Below are 21,343 nucleotides of genomic sequence, written 5' to 3'. Positions count from 1 at the left end.
CGTAACGTGTCATCCACACCTCAGACACTCTGTCCCCCGGTTGCCCCTGTCCTGCTGCTGAGTGGTGTAAATATGTTACACATATTTAGGGGTGGCTGTGCAAGAATTCTCCCTCCAGGATATTATGGGCATGTGCATCTTGGTTTTATAATTCTTTATTGGCTCTGCAATGTCTAGCCCTCACCCATCCTCGCCTCTCTCCCCTATCATGTGAGATCAATAGATTGTGGCCTTAGCCAATCATTTAGTAGGCATGTACCTCACTCTTGTGCATGCCTGAGCATGCACTGTTTCTAGGTTCCTATTGGTCAGTTAGCCCGACCCATGCTCTTAAAAGGGTATTAATATAGACCTCAGCTCGAGATGTCTGTTTTTTCTCCAGGTATTATCCTTGTTAGAACGTGGCTGGATTTATGACTTTTGGGGTGTGTTAGGAAAATACCATTCCCATCCACATTATGTCAATAAGGTTACTTTTTTGGAATACTCTGGAGGTTGCCTCATCTCTCTGATAGGAGAGTGTTGTCAGTGAACCAGCTCAATCTGGAGGGATTTCCTCACGTTTACATTTCTTGCACTGTTTGTAACTTGTTTTTTTACTTATTTTGTACATAATGTTGCTGCTACCGTCACTTATGACCGAAAATAACATCTGGACATCAGAACAGGAATTACTCACCACGAACTGGCAGAAGATTTTATTTCCTTTAATGAGTCCGACGAGCCCGAAGTGAACGACATATTGCTTTCCTGGGAACAGGCCCAAATCCCCGTCATTTGCGTGAAGAGATGACGGAGAAAAAGAGGACGGAGGTCAGTCTGCCTTCTGAGAATTCGTTGGCGATCGAATAACCCCCCCCCCTACCTTCCATCCTAATAAAATCGACAACCTACGAGGAAGATTAAACTACCAACGGGACATTAAAAACTGTAATATCTTATGTTTCACGAAGTCGTGGCTGAACGACAACATTATCAACATACAGCTAGCTGGTTATACGCTGTATTGGCAGGAAAGAACAGCGGAATCTGGTAAGACAAGGGGTGGCGGACTATGTATATATGTAAACAACAGTTGGTGCACAATATCTAAGGAAGTCTCGAGGTTTTGCTCGCCTGACGTAGAGTATCTCATGATAAGCTGTTGACCACACTATCTACCTAGAAAGTTCATCTGTACTTTTCGTAGCTGTCTACATACCACCACAGACCGATGCTGGCACTAAGACCGCACTCACTACCACCATAAGCAAACAGGAAAATGCTCATCCAGAGGCGGCACTCCTGGTGGCTGGGAAATTTAAATCATTTTACCAAATTTCTATCAGCATGTTAAATATGCAACCAGAGGGAAAAAACTCTAGACCACCTTTACTCCACACAAAGAAACGTGTACAATGCTCTCCCTCGCCCTCCATTTTGCAAATCTGACAATAATTCTATCCTCCTGATTCCTGCTTACAAGCAAAAATTTAAGCTGGAAGCAACAGTGACTCGGTCAATAAAAAAGTGGTCAGATGAAGCAGACTGTTTTGCTAGCACAGACTGGAATATGTTCCGGGATTCTTCCAATGGCATTGAGGAGTACACCACATCAGTCATTGGCTTCATCAATAAGTGCATCGATGACGTCATCCCCACAGTGACAGTACGTACATACTCAAACCAGAAGCCATGGATTACAGGCAACATCCACACTGAGCTAAAGGCTAGAGCTGCCGCTTTCAAGGAGCGGGACTCTAACCCAGAAGCTTATAAGAAATCCCGCTATGCCCTCCGTCGAACCATCAAGCAGGCAAAGTGTCAATACAGGACTAAAATCAAATCGTACCACACTGGCTCCGACCCTCGTCGGATGTGGCAGGGCTTGCAAAACATTACAGACTACAAAGGGAAGCACAGCCGAGAGCTGCCCAGTGACATGAGCTTACCAGATGAGCTAAACTACTCGCTTTGGGGCAAATAACACTGAAACATGCATGAGAGCACCAGCTGTTCCAGACGACTGTGTGATCACGCTCTCCGCAGCCGATGTGAGTAAGACCTTTAAACAGGTCAACATTCACAAGGCCGCAGGGCCAGACAGATTACCAGGACATGTACTGCAAGCATGCGCTGACCAACTATCAAGTGTTTTCAATGACATTTTCAACCTCTCACTTTCCGAGTCTGTAATACCAACATGTTTTAAGCAGACCACCATAGTCCCTGTACCCAATAACACTAAGGTAACCTGCCAAAATGACTACCGACCTGTAGCACACACGTCTGTAGCCATGAAGTGCTTTGAAAGGCTGGTCATGGCTCACATCAACACCATTATCCTAGAAACCCTAGACCCACTCCAATTTGCATACCACTCTAACAGATCCACAGATGATGCAATCTCTATTGCACTCCACACTGCCCTTTCCAACCTGGACAAAAGGAAGACCTATGCGAGCATGCTATTCATTAACTACAGCTCACCGTTCAACACCATAGTTCCCTCAAAGCTCATCAATAAGCTAAGGACCCTGGGACTAAACACCTCCCTCTGCAACTGGATCATGGACTTCCTGAGGCCACCCCCAGGTGGTAAGGGTAGGTAACAACACATCTCCCACGCTGATCCTCAACACAGGGCCCCTCAAGGGTGCGTGCTCAATCCCCTCCTGTACTCCCTGTTCACTCATGATTGCATGGCCAGGCACGACTCCAACACCATCATTAAGTTTGCTGATGACACAACACAACACCGGCAACGATGAGACAGCCTATAGGGAGGAGGTCAGAGATCTAGCCGTGTGGTGCCAGGACACCAACCTCTCCCTCAACGTGATCAAGACAAAGGAGATGATTGTGGACTACAGGAAAAGGAGGACCGAGCACGCTACCATTCTCATTGACGGGGCTGTAGTGGAGCAGCTTGTGAGTTTCAAGTTCCTTGGTGTCCACATCACCAACAAACTAATATGGTCCAAGCACACCAAGACAGTTGTGAAGAGGGCACGACAAAACCTATTCCCCCTCAGGAGACTGAAAAGATTTGGCATGGGTCCTCAAATCCTCAAAAGGTTCTACAGCTGCACTATCGAGAGCATCCTGACTGGTTGCATCACCATGGTGTGCCAACTGCTCAGCCTCCGACCGCAAGGCACTACAGAGGGTAGTGTGAACGGCCCACTACATCACTGGGGCCAAGCTTCCTGCCATCGAGGACCTCTGTACCAGGCGGGGTCAGAGGAAGGCCCTAAAAATTGTCAAGGACCCCAGCCACCCAAGTCATAGACTGTTCTCTTTGCTACTGCATGGCAAGCGGTGCAGGTGCGCCAAGTCTAGGTCCAAGAGCTTCTAAACAGCTTCTACCCCTAAGCAATAAGACTTAGAACATCTAATCAAATGGCTACCCCCCCCCCCTTTTACACCACTGCTACTATCTATGCAGAGTCACTTTAATAACTCTACCTACATGTACATATTACCTCAATTACCTCGACTAACTGGTGCCTCCGCACATTGACTCTGGACCGGTACCCCCTGGATATAGTCTCGCTATTGGTAATTTACTGCTGCTCTTTAACTACTTGTTACTTTTATTTCTTATTCTTATTTATATTTTTTAAACTGCATTGTTGGTTAGGGGATTGTAAGTAAGCATTTCACTGTTTCACCTGTTGCATTCAGCGCATGTGACTAATACAATTTGATTTGATTTGATTTGATAATGGTTTTAGTGTTGGAAAAGACCCCATGAAATTTCAGCCTATTTTGGTGGAATGGAGTTCTGGCCTGCCTGGTAAAATCACCAGGCGGTCAATTAGTTAATAGACCAATAAGAAAGAACGTTCTAAACCTCTGCCAATAACAGCTAGTTTTCAGTTTACCCTCTCCAAACTTCTTGCTTGAGAAATAGTTTTTTGCTAAGAAGTTATTTTTGTTTATTTTTTACCATTTTATTTTAAAACACAGTAAGGTACTTAATTGTTACCCAGAAATGGTTTGATATTGAGATAAAAATGGCTGTATTAGACCTTAACAAAACGTGTAAATGGTCTGTATTTTCTAAACTTTGCATTTTTGTGGCTCTTGATTTTCCATTTGACCCAAGAAAATTATTGAAAGTTATTTCAGGGAGTAGCTATTCAGCAGTCGGTGTTATTGTTGTACACTTATATCTGAAAAGTTAAGCAGTAGCCTTAACAGTGTCACTTTTAATTGTTTATAGTGGCTTCAGTCTTCAAGCAGGACTAAACTTTTGCTGAAATAGAGCAAACAGTTTGGCAGCTGATGTGTAACCTCTGCAAATCAGACATGATCTGGCTCCTGGCAAAGTGTCTCACCTCACGGCAGCCATTAAGACGGCCGTGGTGACCCCCAATCAGCCTGCAGGGAACCGTGGAGTCATCCTCTCCTTCACCCAGAACATCACAATACTGACCTGCACACTGCAATCCATCACAGCCAATATGTGGAGAGCTCTCCCAGTTACAGGGGTGTTGCATCATATGCTAGTAGTGTCTGTCTAGCTGTGGAGCGCGGCTTTAAGAATATGTGTTCAACGTTTAACTTTTCACTGTTTGTTTGTGAGAAAAGCAGTGCTTCTATAGCATATAGCATTATCTTGTGTATGTTATCCATGATTGGCTTAGTAGTACATCAAAATACAAAGCTGTGAATTTTGCTGCTCTTTTTATTTATATATAATCTCTCTTTGTTCCCCCTGAAATCTAAAAGAGGCTTTGGATCTATTCATGATTTTTTTTTTAAATGTTATTATATATGCATGCTTTCCTTCATCTTACTGGTCTTACTGATCATTTTCCTCTATATTGTTCGCTCACTCTTTCTGCCCATGTACCTCTTTCTCTCCCTCCTTTCTCCCCTTTCCTCCTCTCCCTCTCTCCTCTGTATCCGAGGGAGGTGGTTGTATATTTGTTCCTTCACGGCTCCTCATCCTTAGATTAGATTTCTCCTTTCTCATTACCCACCTTAGTAGACCCCTCTGACCTCATCCCAGCCTCAGATATTATCTGACCCGTATAAATAATTAATTATAGCCCAAATATTATAGATTATTAAAAATAGCATAACTAATAGTGTAATATCTCAAGCTGTCAAGTTTAATAGTCAACATTGTCTTGGTCGGTCTTATCAGTGTGAGACACCTGGTCAGAATATTGATTTCTGGTCATTTTAACTGTCATGTGCCATTGTGATGGGGAATTGTCTAGTTTTTACCACTCAGAGTTCATTCAAAATCGTTAAACTGCTGCCGTGCTGTTCACAATCGTGGCTGACCCCCTCAAACACCCCTCCCTGGAACTATATGTCTCTACGGAAAATGTACCAGAAATCAGACATAGTGTTTTGAGTTGCTTTTTATGTAGTGTATTTGCACAATACGGGACCCAATGTTCTATTTAATCAAACCCTGAAGCCAGGTTTCTGGGATAAGACAAAAACAATGTTCATCTTGCACAGTTTGGATTCATGTTACATATGAATTAAGTGTATGCACGGAACCTTTCTACTGTAGCATAATGTTCTTGAACAAATCAAATGGTCACTGTATATCTACATTTTTTAGGTTAGTTGCTAGACTCACCAACCCTGGTGACATATTATGACTGTTGTGAGGTGGTGCGCTAGTACTTTTCCAACATTTATTTTTTCTGATTGTTTAAACAGAATCCAACAAGGCAGCTGTATTTGAACTAGTTTGAATACCAAATGCCAGATAGGCTGGTCCATCTTTTGCACAGAGGGCCTGTCTAACTTGGGTTTGTAGTGGAAAATGATCAATATCTGGCTAATAATGGGGGCCTCAAGGAAAGAAATGAGCCGGTGTGGGGGCCTCAAGGAAACAAAATGGGCCGGTGTGTTAAAAATGCCAGGGCCGATTTCTGGTCCCAATATGCCCACTGTAACAATGTAATAAAATGTATCAAAAATCTGTGATGATTCACAGTTCACCTCTTAAAAGATGGCCAATTAACAAGGTTAAATGTCCCCTAGATGCAATGGCTCATTAGCTAGGTACAAGTACCTGGCTTGCTGGAATTTATTTCAATAAACAGCTGCTTGTATGCTGACATCAGGGTCAGCTCACATAAGAAAGTCAGACTGTCATCCACGCATTTACAGCTTTATCACAAGCCAGCATTAGAACTTCTTTCGTAGCTTGACGAAAATCCGCACAGGACGCTATATGATGCCAACGGCAGATGAAATATGGTTTTGCATTAGTCTGCCAGAAACACTCGGTTACCAGATTTTATTGAATGTGGCCCCCAGTCTTTGATATTATAGTGAAAAACTGTTGTTGTTGTTGTTGTTGTTGTTGTTACTATTATTACCATTAACAGAGTAAGTGAGGAAAGGCTACAGTATTGTCTGAAGTCTGAAGCAAGATTTGGTGATATAAACATACCCACTATAATTCTTCTAGGTCCTATGTAGCAAGAAACGGTATCATCTGCAATACATTTCTAAGTTTCTAATTATCCTAATTATGATTCATTCATATGATCAGATTAATTGAATAATCTAGAAGCAGAGCAGAGCTCATTAACCTTAATTAAGATCATTACTGAGTAAGATTCTCTCTCCCTCCATGGTGATTTAAATCTTCTAATGTACCTGACACAACTTGGAGTCATCCCATCTCTCTCAGAGAGCCATGCCAGTCTCCTTCTCTCTGCCATGCAATCTCTCACAGGGAGCCATGCCTGTTCCGCTCTCTGCCATACCATATCTCTCACTGGGAGCCTGGGCTCTCTCAGGATTGGCCTTCTCATGTTTGGTATTGGATGCTGATTGGGTGTTGAACATAATTTTTTCAGTGTCTGATTTGGGTATTTGTATTTATTCAGATTGTAAAACACATGGTTTAACCATCTTACCAAGGGTATATAATTTGAAATAGTGCTCATACAAGTCTGTGTATTCTATCATTATGTGGAGTTTTTAACCTTATGAATGCTGCTTACTAGTGGGGGAGTCAGCATACATGTATCTGATATGGAATACAGATTTAAATGGTTAAATCTGCTCAACTCATTCAGTTTGGTATAATCAGATGTAAATTGATGTTCCTTACTAAACCCAGATCCTGCCCTGGACCTGAACATTTTGCCATGGACATTCGAAGATGGAAGAGCCTGGTGCATGTGACCCTATTTATTCAGCTGTTATTATGACATTAGTAGGGTTGGGGTGTCTGTGGAAGGGCCAGAACGGTTTTTCATGTTGACAGATTACTCATTTTGCCGTTGAAGAAGAGAGAGGCTGTTGTCATGAGATTTAACTTGAGTGATTAATGTACGGATAATTGGCAGGTCACTGTCGGTAATTTACGCGGCCCTTTCAAAGTTCAGTGGAAAAAGAGGGTCTTGAAAGACACTATTTACATGCAAATTATCGAGCGTTATAAGTCTAAATGTGGAGAATGGACTCTGAGGCAACGCGGAAATAGTAATTATGGCACCACGTCCCCCCAATCTGTTTGACGGGACAGCAGGACCCGCGGATGCTGCAGTATAATTAATTGTGTATATTCAGATCAAGAGGTTGGACCACAAGGGACATATGAATGCGTGTCAAAGTAGGCCTACATGGGAATATGAAAATAGGTGTTTTGTTTTAGGATAAAATCAGTGACAACATATTCAAAGTTATAACAAATGTTTTGTATGTTTTTCGATATCAGAGGTGTCTTGTGTGCCATTGGCGAAGGTGCTCTGGGTTAAAAGGAGGTGGCAGCATTGTGGCGGCAGTATCTTAGCTCCAACAGGGAAGAGCTTTAAAATATTTCAATATGATGATGTTACAATGATGATGCTTATAATTAGGCTATTGTTGTTTATTACTAGCCTATGTAATCATCATCATTATTAACAAATGTAAAGAGATATCGGGGAGAAAGTTTTTTGTAGGCTATCATCACACTTTGGGTAGAAAAAGTAACATAAAAATCTATATCCGTTTTTCCTTTATTCATCCAGCAAATAGAGTCCTAGCCAATGATGTGTTTGGTCCTAACTTATAAGGCAATTATGAGCGTATTTAGTCACAAACTTCGAAAACATAAAGAAAGACGCGTCAAACCACTGTTAGGAGACAGCATCCGATGAAAATCGAATAGTTGTTTAATTACAGCTTTGCCGTTGTGGACCCTACTCTGGAGTCTGCATCAGTAGTCAGTCAGCCTCCTGTAGTGGAGTGGAGAGCAGGGCTGGTTCCCAGACAGCTCCCCTGGCCTGGGCTTGCCCTCTTGATATAATAATCATGTTAATTCCTATCAAAATTACAACTGATTGTTTTACCCATTATTTTCCCCAACTTTTAATTTCTATTTCCCAAATGATCATTGCCCGCAGTAATTACAAAGAGCTGACCTTGTATGTGTCATCAGCCCCCAGACGAGTGAAATCAAATTTTGTGAGGCTTGGCACACCTCTTTTTCTTTTTTTTCTCTTTATGATGTGCCATAGTCTACTGTTTTAAGGAGTGCATAAAGTGAGAGTAAGTAGAATTTTAAGGTCGAGATTAGAATAAACACGTCTGTAAATCAAAATCATTTTTTTTGTCTATTATTTTTCTGGCATAATATTTACATCTCCGATTAGAAATCAATATTTCACTGAAAGGGGTATTACTGAGTTTATTCAACGCATAATTGAATTTTGGAAAGTGCCCTGTAATTTGCCTTAAAGATAACGAATCTCTCTCATCTGAACTTTATCAAGCGAATGCAATGAGTTTAGGCTAATGCTTGAATGGGTAGCTTATAAAAAATAACAATAAGCATAATAATAATAATAATAATAATAATAGCCTTCCCTTACAGATGTTATACTGAAAACCTTAATTGGCAATGGATCACTGAATACTGATAAAAAAGTTAGATCATGGCCTTATGATATTGTAAATACTTTATAAAACAATAAGTATCACAACCACAAATTGGTCGATATAGGCGAGGGAGAAAGGAAAAATAAGCCTATTTAGATCATTTCCAGTTCAGTGGAGTTGAAACTGAGCTGACTGCTGAGTATATCACGAACCGCATCATCCTTCACTCTCCGTGCGCCTCTGTTTCCTCTCACGCGCATACGGAGATAATAGGCTATTAGAGGCGTGGGATTAATTCGTAGCCAATTACAACCCACAGTTGAATATGAATGCATAAATAAGGCGTAGCTTGTGTCTAAGTTTTGACGACGAACGAAGGTGGGGGGGGGGGGGGGGGGAGCGAGCTAGCGAGGTGTGCATGCATGACATAAACGTTGGCGGGTCCTGAGGGGATGGTTCAAACCCAAAAAAGGAGTTGAGCAAGGGAGACCAATATCCAACAGTGAACCATCACCTCCTACCAGACGTGTGTAACACTGACCAGAGCAGTGCAGCCGTAAAGGGGTGGCACCGCAAGCTGTGCAGGAATACCGCACCAGATATTAGACTACTTTTCTCAAATTGTATGCGATATTATGTCATCGATTGAAAGATAAGCTTAAATTTACTGTCTTGGTGCTAAATCTCTGATTGTTCGGAAGAAGAGAACGTGCTCTTCCGCCTGAAGAGAAGTCATGAATAGGGAGAAGGTTCAGGTGGGAGATCTCTCAATCGCTTCTCTGCCGGCGTCTTGTGTGGCTGCCCAAACAGCGGTGATCGTCGTGGCTGCTCCAGAAAGCATGGACAATCACTGCGAGAAGCGGCTCTCTGCCAACGAACTGTCGGTGTTTTCCTGTCCCGGCGGTATAGACATACTGCAAGGGGACAGTCGAAACAACTCTCCGCGTCAAGAACCGGCTCCGATAGCAATTCCTATGGTTCACCGGACCACCGCGTTTTCTGTTTTGGACATTTTGGACCCAAATAAGTTCACGAGCAAAAAGCAAAATCCTAACCGGACCGGCAACGAATTCGCCTTCGGGACAGAGAACCGTGGAGGTGACGACTCGAATCATGCTGTAGATCAGAAATCTTATGCAGAAGACTATGAATGTAAAAAATCTACAGCACTAAGTAAGTGTTTGTGTCTTGGTGACATTTGGTTTTCCAAAAGTGTTGTTGTTTATGATGCTACTTGAATAGCTTACGTGTTTCTGAAAAATCTAATTTAGATTAGACGTATAATGTACATTTTGTTATCTTAGATGTTATGCTTCAGGAAGACGCTCAATTACTTAGGTTATATTAGCCTATTTGTTTTGATCATGACAAGACAGAGAACTGGATGAGTGTTTGTCTTATTAGGTTAGCCTATGTCTTTGGGGTTAGAGGGTCCTGCAAGTTGTTTTAGATCAAGGAGTTCATGAAATTGTATTTTCCACATCTAACTTTTCATTCTATATTATGTAACTCTATTTCTGCTCAAATAGATTTTGATTCAGAAATAAATGTGATAATATCTGAGGTTAAATTAGGTTATATGATGTGGAATATTCTAGCCATGCACACATTCCCTTAGGCTACCCCAGAGAAAAAAATGCATGTAATCTCTGTTTTTTTTTTACCCTTCGATTACATTTCGTTTAAAGTGCTTTGCAGGATAATGGCGAAAATCGCCCCAGAGTGACATTCGGAACGTGGCTAGTTCGATATCCTATTATCGAATTGAGTAGCCTATCTCGTTCAGGCAGCTTGTCTGACTCTCCTTCAACATCTTAATTATAATGTCAAAATTCGGATAAGTACACGATTAAAACCGATTATTATTATTATTAGGGTAGATATTGATCCCAGAAAAGAGGCATAAGATTGATATTGTCTGCTGATATAAGATAAACACAAATATTGCCCCCACTGTCATTTTTTTAAACGAAAATAGAAGGAACAAACATTGATCTCACTTTATAGGATTTGCATTTAAAATATCAGTCAGAGAAGAGGACACTGCATTACTAGCCATATCGACCGGGTGATTTGTTATGGACTGCCTAAAATAGACAAACTAAGAAACCATAAAAAAAATTCTTAAGATTATAGGATAACATGAAGAGGGTTTAGCAAATTGCCAAAATTGTGTCAACAAACAATGCTGAAGATGTGCAGGCCTTAATGGAAAAAAGATTCTCCTGGATGTATAAGTATTGTTTAAATCATGCAAAAGTAAGTTGGCTAATGCAAATATTTGGTTGATATAAGAAATTATAATAATTTGTTTTGTTATACGATGGTGCGTGTGCGTAAAAGTGATGCGTGGTAGGCCTTCTCCTGAAAATAATTGAAAGACAATTTTGTTTATTTAACTTGCACCTGGTTATGGGGTATATGGTCATATATTAAAACAAACCAAATTCATCTAAAAAGTTTGGGAAACAATAGGCCTATCCTTATTGAACAATTTAGGCCTAATATAATGTAGCATACATGGATTTTAAAATAAATAATAATGTTAGAATATTTAGTATGCCTATACTCAATTAGAGTAAAGATTTTCCAAAATTATTAGGCCTCAAGTCTTTTTCTTAAAGGTGTCAAAGTAGACCATATTACAAGCATGTTTTCAATATTTCATTGATAGTCTACCATAAAATTGATAACATGAATTACGTTTGTGACTTTTACATTTTTACGCAAAGCATTATTTATGCATATAGGCTACTGTAATAAATCCTTACGCTACAGCATTAGACTACATAAATGCACAATGTGGAGATAAACTGTTGTTTTTATCTTCATAAATACAATTGTATGAAGGTGAGTTGATTGATAGAGGATAGAGGAAAAAGTTATCCATTACGCATTAGCTGGCATGATTCTTCATCACTATTTCCCTCATCAATATGTTAATTAGAATATGCTACTTGGTAAGTTATTGAATATTATCTGTCTAAATTACTTGGACTTTGTGATTCTTAATTTGAAAAGACTAAATTGCATGTCTTGTTTTCTTTACAGAGGAGGGGCTGATGTACAGATCTGACGAATGCGAGAATGATTTCAACAGAGACTCCCACTCTGACAGCGAGATGCAGGATGACTTGTTTAGTGAGGAGAGCAGCAGTGGCCTAACTGAAAATACCCAGGGGGAACTGGGCCACCATGAAGACGACGACAAGGAGAGCAAGAGCCCAAGAAGTCCTGACGGACAGCAAACGCAACAGTCAGGGTCGAATGGACAAAGTAATCAAGTAAAGCCGAAGCGAAAGCGCTCTGGCTCCGATTCAAAGTCGGGTAAGCCACGAAGGGCCCGGACAGCATTCACTTACGAACAACTTGTTGCACTGGAGAACAAATTCAAGTGCACCCGATACCTCTCCGTGTGTGAGAGGCTAAATTTGGCACTGTCACTTAGTTTGACTGAAACTCAAGTCAAAATCTGGTTCCAGAACCGACGGACCAAGTGGAAGAAGCAGAACCCTGGCGCAGACACCAGCGCCCCGACGGGCGGGGGGCCGAATGGCCAGAGCAATGGACTAGGGGGCCTGAGTCCGCTCAGCCCGTCTCCTCCCATGAGCGGCCATCTGTCAATGCACACGAGCTATGGTCACGGGCCAGGCGGGTTAGTCTGCACCACCCAATTACCCTTTCTGCCAAGTCATGCGGTACTGTCACCTTTCATGTTAGGATCTCAGACCTACGGAGCGCCTGCGTTTTACACTTCACACCTATAAAGACATGGCCATACGTGTGGTTTTACGCCCAAACATTATGTTTTCAGAGGCGTCTTAATTAACCGATATTATCAAACGAATTGACTCCAATGAGATATTAACTTGATAACCATATTACACGTATGGTTTAAGAGAACTAAAGACATGCCCTTACCTAAAGACTAAAATGCACTTGATGCAAGATGGGCAGAACGCTGATGAACATTTCATGTTGCTGTTTCGTCAAGGACATTTAATGCTCGAAGAAAACTTACCTTTAGCAAGGGAATAATATTTTTATTATGCTAATGTTCTATTTGACTTTTGTTTTTCATTTTGATAGAATGTGAATACTAGTGGTCAAAATGTATATAGGCCTACAAATGTTGACAAATATATGTCTAGCTTCAAATTTCGAATGCAGTTCATAAATATTAGAGAGTTGAAAAAATACATGTAGGCCTATCAATATCGTTCATTTACATCTGGAATGGCTTGAAATATTGTAATTACTGTGTAACTAAACTGTGAAAGTTAAATATGATTGTTTTCATATAAGTTGTTGCTACTCATTTATTTTATATAGTTACCTGAGAATATTTGGCTGTAATGAATGCTCACTTCATCTGGATTCGTCTTTGATAAGACAAAGTAAAATAATAATAAACTATAGGCTACCATTTACAAACGAATAAGCTACTTTAATATGAATATTCAATAGATTAAATCCTGTTTCTTATCAGTCGATTTTTTTTCTTCCTTTTCCTCCAAATTAAAGGACATTTTGGAACTGAACACAGAGTTCCCCCCCATTTTAAGAAATGTTTAACTCTTATTTGACCAGTTATTTATGTTGGCCAAACGACGATATTATGTTGCATTTGTTTTCTAACAAAAAAGCTATAGCCTATATTTAATGGGTTTTTTTGTGCGGAAAAGGTATAGTAGATATCGAAAAATACAGTAGCCCAACCATAGGCCTATTACTGGATCCGTCATGGCGAACAGCTATAGCCTAACTTTTATTAATTACATATAATTACTTAATGGATAATGGATTTATTGATTTAGGTTTTATTGATACGAAATTTGACAGCGGCTATCTGAATCAATTTGATGAGGAAAAACACTCACTGGTAACTTAAACGGGATCCCTGTGTAAAAGAGGGATTTTGGCTTCATAACTATTGAGAGAAACGAGTTTCATTGTGGGAGAACGTCATGCCAAATTAAGGATAGATACAGGTTACTAAATGCGCTTGTGCGTAAAACACCATTTAGGTTATAGAATATTTGAATGAGTTCATAATTAAAAGTCTAACAAAAATACATGTGGTGATTGAATGTATTTAAGCAATTTCATTTTTTCCCCATCTGGGATAAGGAGACGCATTTGAATAGGGCCACTTTAGAAGTGCAAAAAATCCAGTCAATAGTGCACGTTTTGCACTATCGATGCAAGTTGTAGGATAGGTATATACAATAATTAAAACTATAGTTTCGTCGAGTTTATAAGGACAAAAGTGACATGGATACAGCATTTATTTATATTCCTTTTGCACCTGATGACTATTTCGCTTCGGATCATAGTTTGTATCTATACAGTGATGAAATGGCACATGCCAGCCGTTAGGGAACGTGCTCCTGGAACCATTCTAGAATTTCACATGTAGGTATGACTAAACACAAATGCATTATACGACGTAGCCTAGAATATAACCTCCACTTTGTAGATAGTCTAAACAACTTTCCAGATTTCTGGATTATTTAGAGCATGAGACATTTCTTGAAGACGCACAGACCCGACCAAGGCGATGCAGAAAATAACCTATGTAGTGTGTAATTTTTGTTATCTGCCAGCTGTTTTTATCAAGTCTTGGGATCTTGGAGTATCTTGTTGGACAAAATGTGTGTTTTGAGGGGTTCATTATGTAAATATAAAATAATTTTCAACACGTTTTGCAGTGGAATCATTAAATTCCCCTCAGCATTGGAGAGCGCACTGCGTGACATTTGTTCTTAAAGGCTTCTTAGGGACGATTCAATCAGGGGCCAGTTTCCCAAAAGCATCTTAAGGATACATTCATCGTTAGGACCTTGGAGCATCAGTAAATCTCGGAGCGGTTTCCCACAACCATCGTTATTAACGTTGCAATAAAAAACAACAACACGTAATCTAACGCCTGCATCAGACGACTCATAGAACAGTTAAATGCGTCGTTATGTGCTTTTTGCCCTCCTGCACTCGTAGAAAAAAAGGTTCTGCATAGAACCAAAAATGGTTATTTTGCTTGACTCATATCTGGCACCCCTAAAGGTTCTATATGGAACCCTTTGTAGGGTTCTTTGATCAGAACCCCAGGGGTTCTTCTTCACTGAATAAAAATTGGTTCCATATAGAACCCTACTAATTTCGGTTCTATATAGAACCTTAAGGGGTGCCATATATGAAACAAGCATATAACCCTTTTTGGTTCTATCTATTTTTCTAAGTGTGTGTCACTTAGGCTATATGCCGCTAAACATGGAATCACATGGTTTATCCGTCTCTCTGTTACCGCCGATAATTTCAGAACAAAGTTGACTACAAATAGCCTACAAAGTTGCCAATGTCTTTGCAATTGATACAAACAAGCAACGTATAAAAATACGTGATGACTGCATTAACATATAAACAGTAGGCTTATAGGCCTATTTCATATTGAAAAATATGTTCAATCAATTACGTTCAATTTTGCTTCTTGTAGGCTATTGTCTATATTTTGTCTCAATATATTTAATAATGTGTAACCTAACATGTGCGCGATGATCTGCCAAATCGGGGATTTACTGCATTTTTATTGGGTAAGCAGTAGAATAAGCCTTCTCAATATTTGCAGCCATAGGTGGTAATATCTATGTAGGAGCAGATCCGTCTTCAGTATTGTGAAATAATTGCAATGTCAAGGAAATATCTGATCCAATAGCAGCGCTTTCTTTCTTTCTTTCTTTCTTTCTTTCTTTCTTTTGTAACTTTCAATCATATCAGTATACTGACACATGCTCCAACAATGTACTTAGCTACCTTTCTCTCCAGAAGTGGCTAAAGCGGACATTGCCATACCATTAACATAAATCCAAACAGTGGAATTTGAGAAGCACACCTTGATTAGGCGGATGAAAATCCTCATTGTTTTGTTGAATGATATTTAATTTCAACCTCGTTATTTCTAATTGTTTCCAGACAATGATCACAAGATCAGCTGCTCACCAATTTGAAGATCCAACAAAGTACCTCCTCCAACACCGCCAAAACATCAGCTATATGTAGGTGTCGGCTATTTTTTTATTTCACCTTTATTTAACCAGGTAAGCTAGTTGAGAACAAGTTCTCATTTACAACTGCGACCTGGCCAAGATAAAGCAAAGCAGTGCGACACAAACAACAACACAGATTTACATATGGAATAAACAAGCATACAGTCAATAACACAATAGAAAAAAAAGAAAGTCTATATACAGTGTGGCCTGAGGAGGTAAGGAAATAAATAGGCCATAGTAGAGCGAAGTAATTACAGTTTATCAAATTAACACTGGAGTGATATATGAGCAGATGATGATGTGCAAGTAGAAATACTGGTGTGCAAAAGAGCAGAAAAGTAAATAAAAACAATACGGGGATGAGGTAGGTAGATTGGGTGGGCTATTTACAGATGGGCTATGTACTGCACTGTATTGTACAGCTGCAGCGATCGGTTAGCTGCTCAGATAGCTGATGTTTAAAGATAGTGAGGAAAATATAAGTCTCCAGCTTCAGCGATTTTTGCAATTCGTTCCTTAACGCTTGACAGTGAACTGAATGAAGGAAACTATTATGCCGGGAATGTTTAATGAGGTTTCAATATTAAAAGAACATGACATCTTATGTGCAAGCAAGCATGCAATTAGTTTAATGTGCTCCCAATGACCAGTAGGCAGTAGCCTACCCTGGTGCAACATTTACTTTTTCATAACATTTGCTCCCACGCGACCTGCCCAATTGGTGCCTAGGAACACAATGAACCAAAACACAGCTCAACAACAGCGCCTGAAGATTCCCCTCATTGCAATCAAGATGTACTAAGCCAACACAACAAGAACACTAACTAATGACAAACATATGTGGGGCGGCAGGTAGCCTAGTGGTTAGAGCGTTGGGCCACCAACCGAAAGGTTGTTGATATCGAATCCCCGAGCTGACAAGGTATAAATCTGTCGTTCTGCAACCGAACAAGGCAGTTGTTCCCCGGAAGGTCGTCATTGAAAATAAGAATTTGATCGTAGTTAGTTAAATTTAATAAAACATATAATCTACACAATATCAGAGGAAATAGGCATTTAAAAAAAAGGAATTAAAACAAGGGCAGCTATTGGCAACCTATATAGGTGTAGGCAACATTTGTAAAAGCTGCCGGTCATCCACATGGTTGTTTATGATAATTACAAAAGAGATATTGAAAAATAGAGTTGCAGTGTAAAAATAGTTCTGAGAATTCTGAAAATCACAACGATACATCAAGTGTAAATAGATGACATTCATGTTACACATAAATCAATATTATCAACATTATTTGACAAATTCTTTTATAAAAACGAATCAAAACGGTTTGGATTTGTTTTACAAATCAGAAAGCATGCAATTCAAGAATTGTTTATTACATGTACATTAAATGGCCGAATCTTGAATCTTGAAAAAGGTTCCTGAGTTATTTCCACCAGTACAGACAGTATCTGTAGATTATATAACTGGCACAAAATCAACCGGTCTCCTTAACTTTGTTAATTAAATTGGTTTGCAAACTTTGCATGTTTCAAATTGTCGATTTGTTATATGACGTCTGTCACTCGCCTCATGGAGCTCCTGAAAAATAAAGTATGAAAGGTTTAGAACTACAGATGTTTATTAATGGTTATTAATGGTTATGTTTCATAATAAAACACTGTTTCTCCAACAGTAAGTGTCTAGGTGGGTTTTGAATGAATCCTCTCAAATGCACATGGGAATGTTACACTATACAGTACATGCACAAGTAAAGAGTTACGCATGGGATGATTAATCCAAGTGCAACAAGGTTACAGTATATATTTTAAATAATACATTTATCGCAACGTCAATACACTAACGACTAAGGCCATGTATCCATTGTGTTGGGGATGACTTGTACTCCCTGCACCTCAACTGAGCTACAGAGAAAGAACGGCCACTTGTTTCTGAGTGAGTAGCCTACTTACGGGGTTGAAAACCTTCCTCTCTAGTCTGGAACGTAAAGTGATGGCACTCTTCTCGAGATCATTGAGGTTGGGGTATTTCTTCTTGCCCTTCCCCTTCCCTTTACCTTTCTTGCCCTTCCCAGGTCCTCTCCAGTGGCAAGCTCTATGTCCCTCATCACGTCAGGGTCCCGCCAGTCTAAACAAACAAACAAATTAACCATAACTAGACTCATGGCTCTATTCAATCAGTACTACAGTAGTCAGCATTACTGCGTTATTGAAATGGCTCCAGCGATAGCGGAAGATTGCATTCACGGTAAAGGTTGCATATATCGTCCCAAATACCTTTACATTTCTAGCATGCAATCTATAACAACTATGGTCCTTTGAACGCGTAATTTCGGATAGCCATGCTACCTTCGCCCTCATGTTGGTGCTAGCAAGCAGGCTACGTAGTACTAGCTGGTATCAACAGTCAATACCGTAGGGGTCGGAAACTACAGTGAGCTTCGATTGGCCAATAGCAACGCGACGTCACGGATTGCACAACACATTTTCAGCTTTTCCCAACTTTGGTCCCGCCCTGTTCACACTCCCTCGACAATATTTACAAAGCCCAACGGTCCACTCTCACTTCGCTTCCCGTCATTAAACATTTATGAGACTCAGTTGTTTCATCGCCCCGCCCCAACGCGCTAAATGGATTTCCGGTGTAAGCGTTCAGAGATACATGTTGAATGGAGCCCCTAAACTTGATCATGTGTAGTCTGCAGACATCCAATCACATACTGTAGACACAGAGACCTAAAGATGACATAAACATCAATTTACTCAAACACTTGGATGGACCAGAGGATGAGAATGTCCAAACATTCAAAGACAAGACACATTCAAATACAGAGCAGCAGGTAGCTTAGTGGTTAGAGTGTGGGCCAGTAACTGAAAGATTGCTAGTTTGAATATCCTTTGAGCAAGGCACTTAACCCTAATTTGCTCCAGGGGTGTCCTATAGCTGACCCTGTAAAACAACACATTTCATTGCACCTATCCAGTGTTTGTGGCAATGAAACATATGCAGTACCAGTCAAAAGTTTGGACACAGGGGTGGCAGGTAGCCTAGTGGTTAGAGTGTTGGACTACTAACCGAAAGGTTGCAAGGTCGAAATCCCCAATCTGACAAGGTAAAAATCTATTGTTCTGCCCCTGAACAAGACAGTTAACCCACTGTTCCTAAGCTGTCATTGGAAATAAGAATTTGTTCTTAACTGACCACCCTTTGCCTTGATGACAGCTTTGCACACTCTTGGTATTCTCTTAACCAGCTTCATGAGGTAGTCACCTGGAATGTTTTTCTAACAGTCTTGAAGGAGTTCCCACATATGCTGAGCACTTTTTGGCTGCTTTTCCTTCGCTTTGCGGTACAATTCATCCCAAACCATCTCAAATGGGTTGAGGTCAGGTGATTGTGGAGGCCAGGTCATCTGATGCAGCGCTCCATCACTCTCTCCTTGGTCGAATAGCCCTGGAAGTGTGTTGGGTCATTGTCCCGTTGAAAAACAAATGATAGTTTCACTAAGCACAAACCAGATGGGATGGCGTATCGCTGCAGAATGCTGTGGTAGCCATGCTGGTTAAGTGTGCCTTGAATTCTAAATAACTCACAGACAGTGTCACCAGCGAAGCACCCCCAAACCATCACAACTTCTCATCCATGCTTCAACTACTCTGCATCTCACAAAGACACGGCGGTTGGAACCAAAAATCTCATATTTGGACTCATCAGACCAAAGGACAGATTTCCACCGATGTAATGTCCATAGCGCGTGTTTCTTAGCCCAAGAAATTCCTTTAGCAGTGTTTTTTTTCAGCAGTTTGACCATGAAGGCCTGATTCAAGCAGTCTCCTCTGAACAGTTGATGTTGAGATGTGTCTGTTACTTGAACTCTGTGAAGCATTTAATTGGGCTGCAATCTAATTGCCAATTTCTGAGGCTGGTAACTCTAATGAACTTATCCTCTGCAACAGAGGTAACTCTGGGTCTCTGGGCATTGATAAGGCCAGATGGCACGACTAGATATATTCGTAGTGGCTCGAAAGCCGAGGCGATGAGTGGTAGTGCGTAGCGGTTCTTCACCGTGATATCATTGAAGCCCCGGTAGTCGATGCAAAGGAGCAGGGTTTTGTCCTTGTTCTCCAAAAAGAAGAACCCTGCGCCAGCGGGGGAGACAGAAGGACGGATACACCCTGCAGCTAGGGAGTCCTCGAACGTAGGTCTCCATAGCCTTGGTCTCCTGACCCGACAAAGAGTATAGTAGTCCCCGGGGTGGTGCCTGGAGGAAGGTCGATCGTGCAGTCATAGGGTCGTCTCGAGTCCCCTCGAGTCCCCAATGGAGACGTCGGGGACTGCCTTGGAGGCGAGGTGGAATCCTTGGACAGGCGAGTGGAGTCGGACCCCCTCTCCTTCCTGCATTACCGTAGCCGCCCATCGATCCGGATGGTCAAGGCAACGAGTGAGTCGAGATCCGTCAGTAGTTCCCAGGCTGCTAGTTTGTCCTTAAACTCCTCCTCTGATACTCTCCAGCGAAGCAGTCCGGGGGAGTTAAGCAGGGCTCTCGGGAAACCGGGGTGGCCGCGCTGCTAACAGCCGGGTTAATGAGGGGGTGGGAGGTTACCGCCGTGGTAGACTGCCTGACAGACAACCCGTGGAATTGCTCCAGCAAAGTGTTCAATGCGCGGTCATGGCATTCTGCCAAGGTCTGGAACCCTTCCATAAGACCACGAAGCAACTCCTCGTGCCTTCCAAAGGTGGCTCTTGGGAGGAGACAGCGTTGCGGAGCTGGTCCGAGTCTGCTGGGTCAGTTCATACTGTCAAAGCTTAGGAGAAGACCCAGATACAGACAGTTTCGAAGTAACAAAAGTTTATTACAAAAACAGGGGGGCAGGCAGTAGTCCAGAGCAGTCCAGAGCAGAGTCCGAAAGGTACAGAATGGCAGGCAGGCTCAGGGTCAGGGCAGGTAGAATGGTTAAAAACCGGGAAATGTAGAAAACAGGAACTAGAGACAGAAAGGAGCACGGAAAAAAACGCTGGTAGGCTTTACAAAACAAAACGAGCTGGCAACCGACAAACAGAGGACACAGGTATAAATACACAGGAGATAATGAGGAAGATGGGTGACACCTGGAGGGGGGTGGAGACAAGCACAAAGACAGGTGAAACAGATCAGGGTGTGACAAGTTTAGTTGTTCAGCAGTCTTATGACTTGGGAGTAGAAGCTGTTAAGGAGCCTTTTGGTCCTAGACTTGATTCTCCAGTACTGCTTGCCATGCGGTAGCAGAGAGAACAGTCTATGACTTGAATGACTTGAATCTTTGACAATTTTTGGGGCCTTCCTCTGACAATCAATCAATCAATCAGTAAAATGTATTTATAAAGCCCTTTTTACATCAGATGATGTCACAAAGTGCTATACAGAAACCCAGCCTAAAACCCCAAACAGCAAGCAATGCAGATGTAGAAGCACAGTGGCTAGGAA

At 41.2% G+C, this 21,343-nt stretch overlaps 1 protein-coding gene across 1 annotated transcript; it reads left to right on the top strand.

Annotated features, from left to right (window-relative positions):
* Positions 1 to 9,569: 9,569 nt before the first annotated feature.
* On the top strand, positions 9,570 to 13,273 carry LOC115165349 (NK1 transcription factor-related protein 1-like). The gene is made up of 2 exons (XM_029718429.1): positions 9,570 to 10,008; positions 11,887 to 13,273. Exons 1-2 carry the CDS (start codon positions 9,570 to 9,572, stop codon positions 12,600 to 12,602), a joined length of 1,155 nt encoding a protein of 384 aa, XP_029574289.1. The 3' UTR covers positions 12,603 to 13,273.
* The last annotated feature ends 8,070 nt before the right edge of the window (positions 13,274 to 21,343 follow it).

This window comes from Salmo trutta, chromosome 3 (assembly GCF_901001165.1).
Source record: "Salmo trutta chromosome 3, fSalTru1.1, whole genome shotgun sequence".
Taxonomy (NCBI): domain Eukaryota; kingdom Metazoa; phylum Chordata; class Actinopteri; order Salmoniformes; family Salmonidae; genus Salmo; species Salmo trutta.
Note: the sequence above shows the minus strand (reverse complement) of the source record. Positions and strands in the feature narration are given on the sequence as shown.

Coding starts and splice junctions, on each gene's coding strand:
- LOC115165349 (XM_029718429.1), top strand. CDS start 9,570: ATGAATAGGGAGAAGGTTCAGGTGGGAGATCTCTCAATCGCTTCTCTG. Junction 10,009..11,886: donor TAAAAAATCTACAGCACTAA/GTAAGTGTTTGT, acceptor TTTTCTTTACAG/AGGAGGGGCTGATGTACAGA.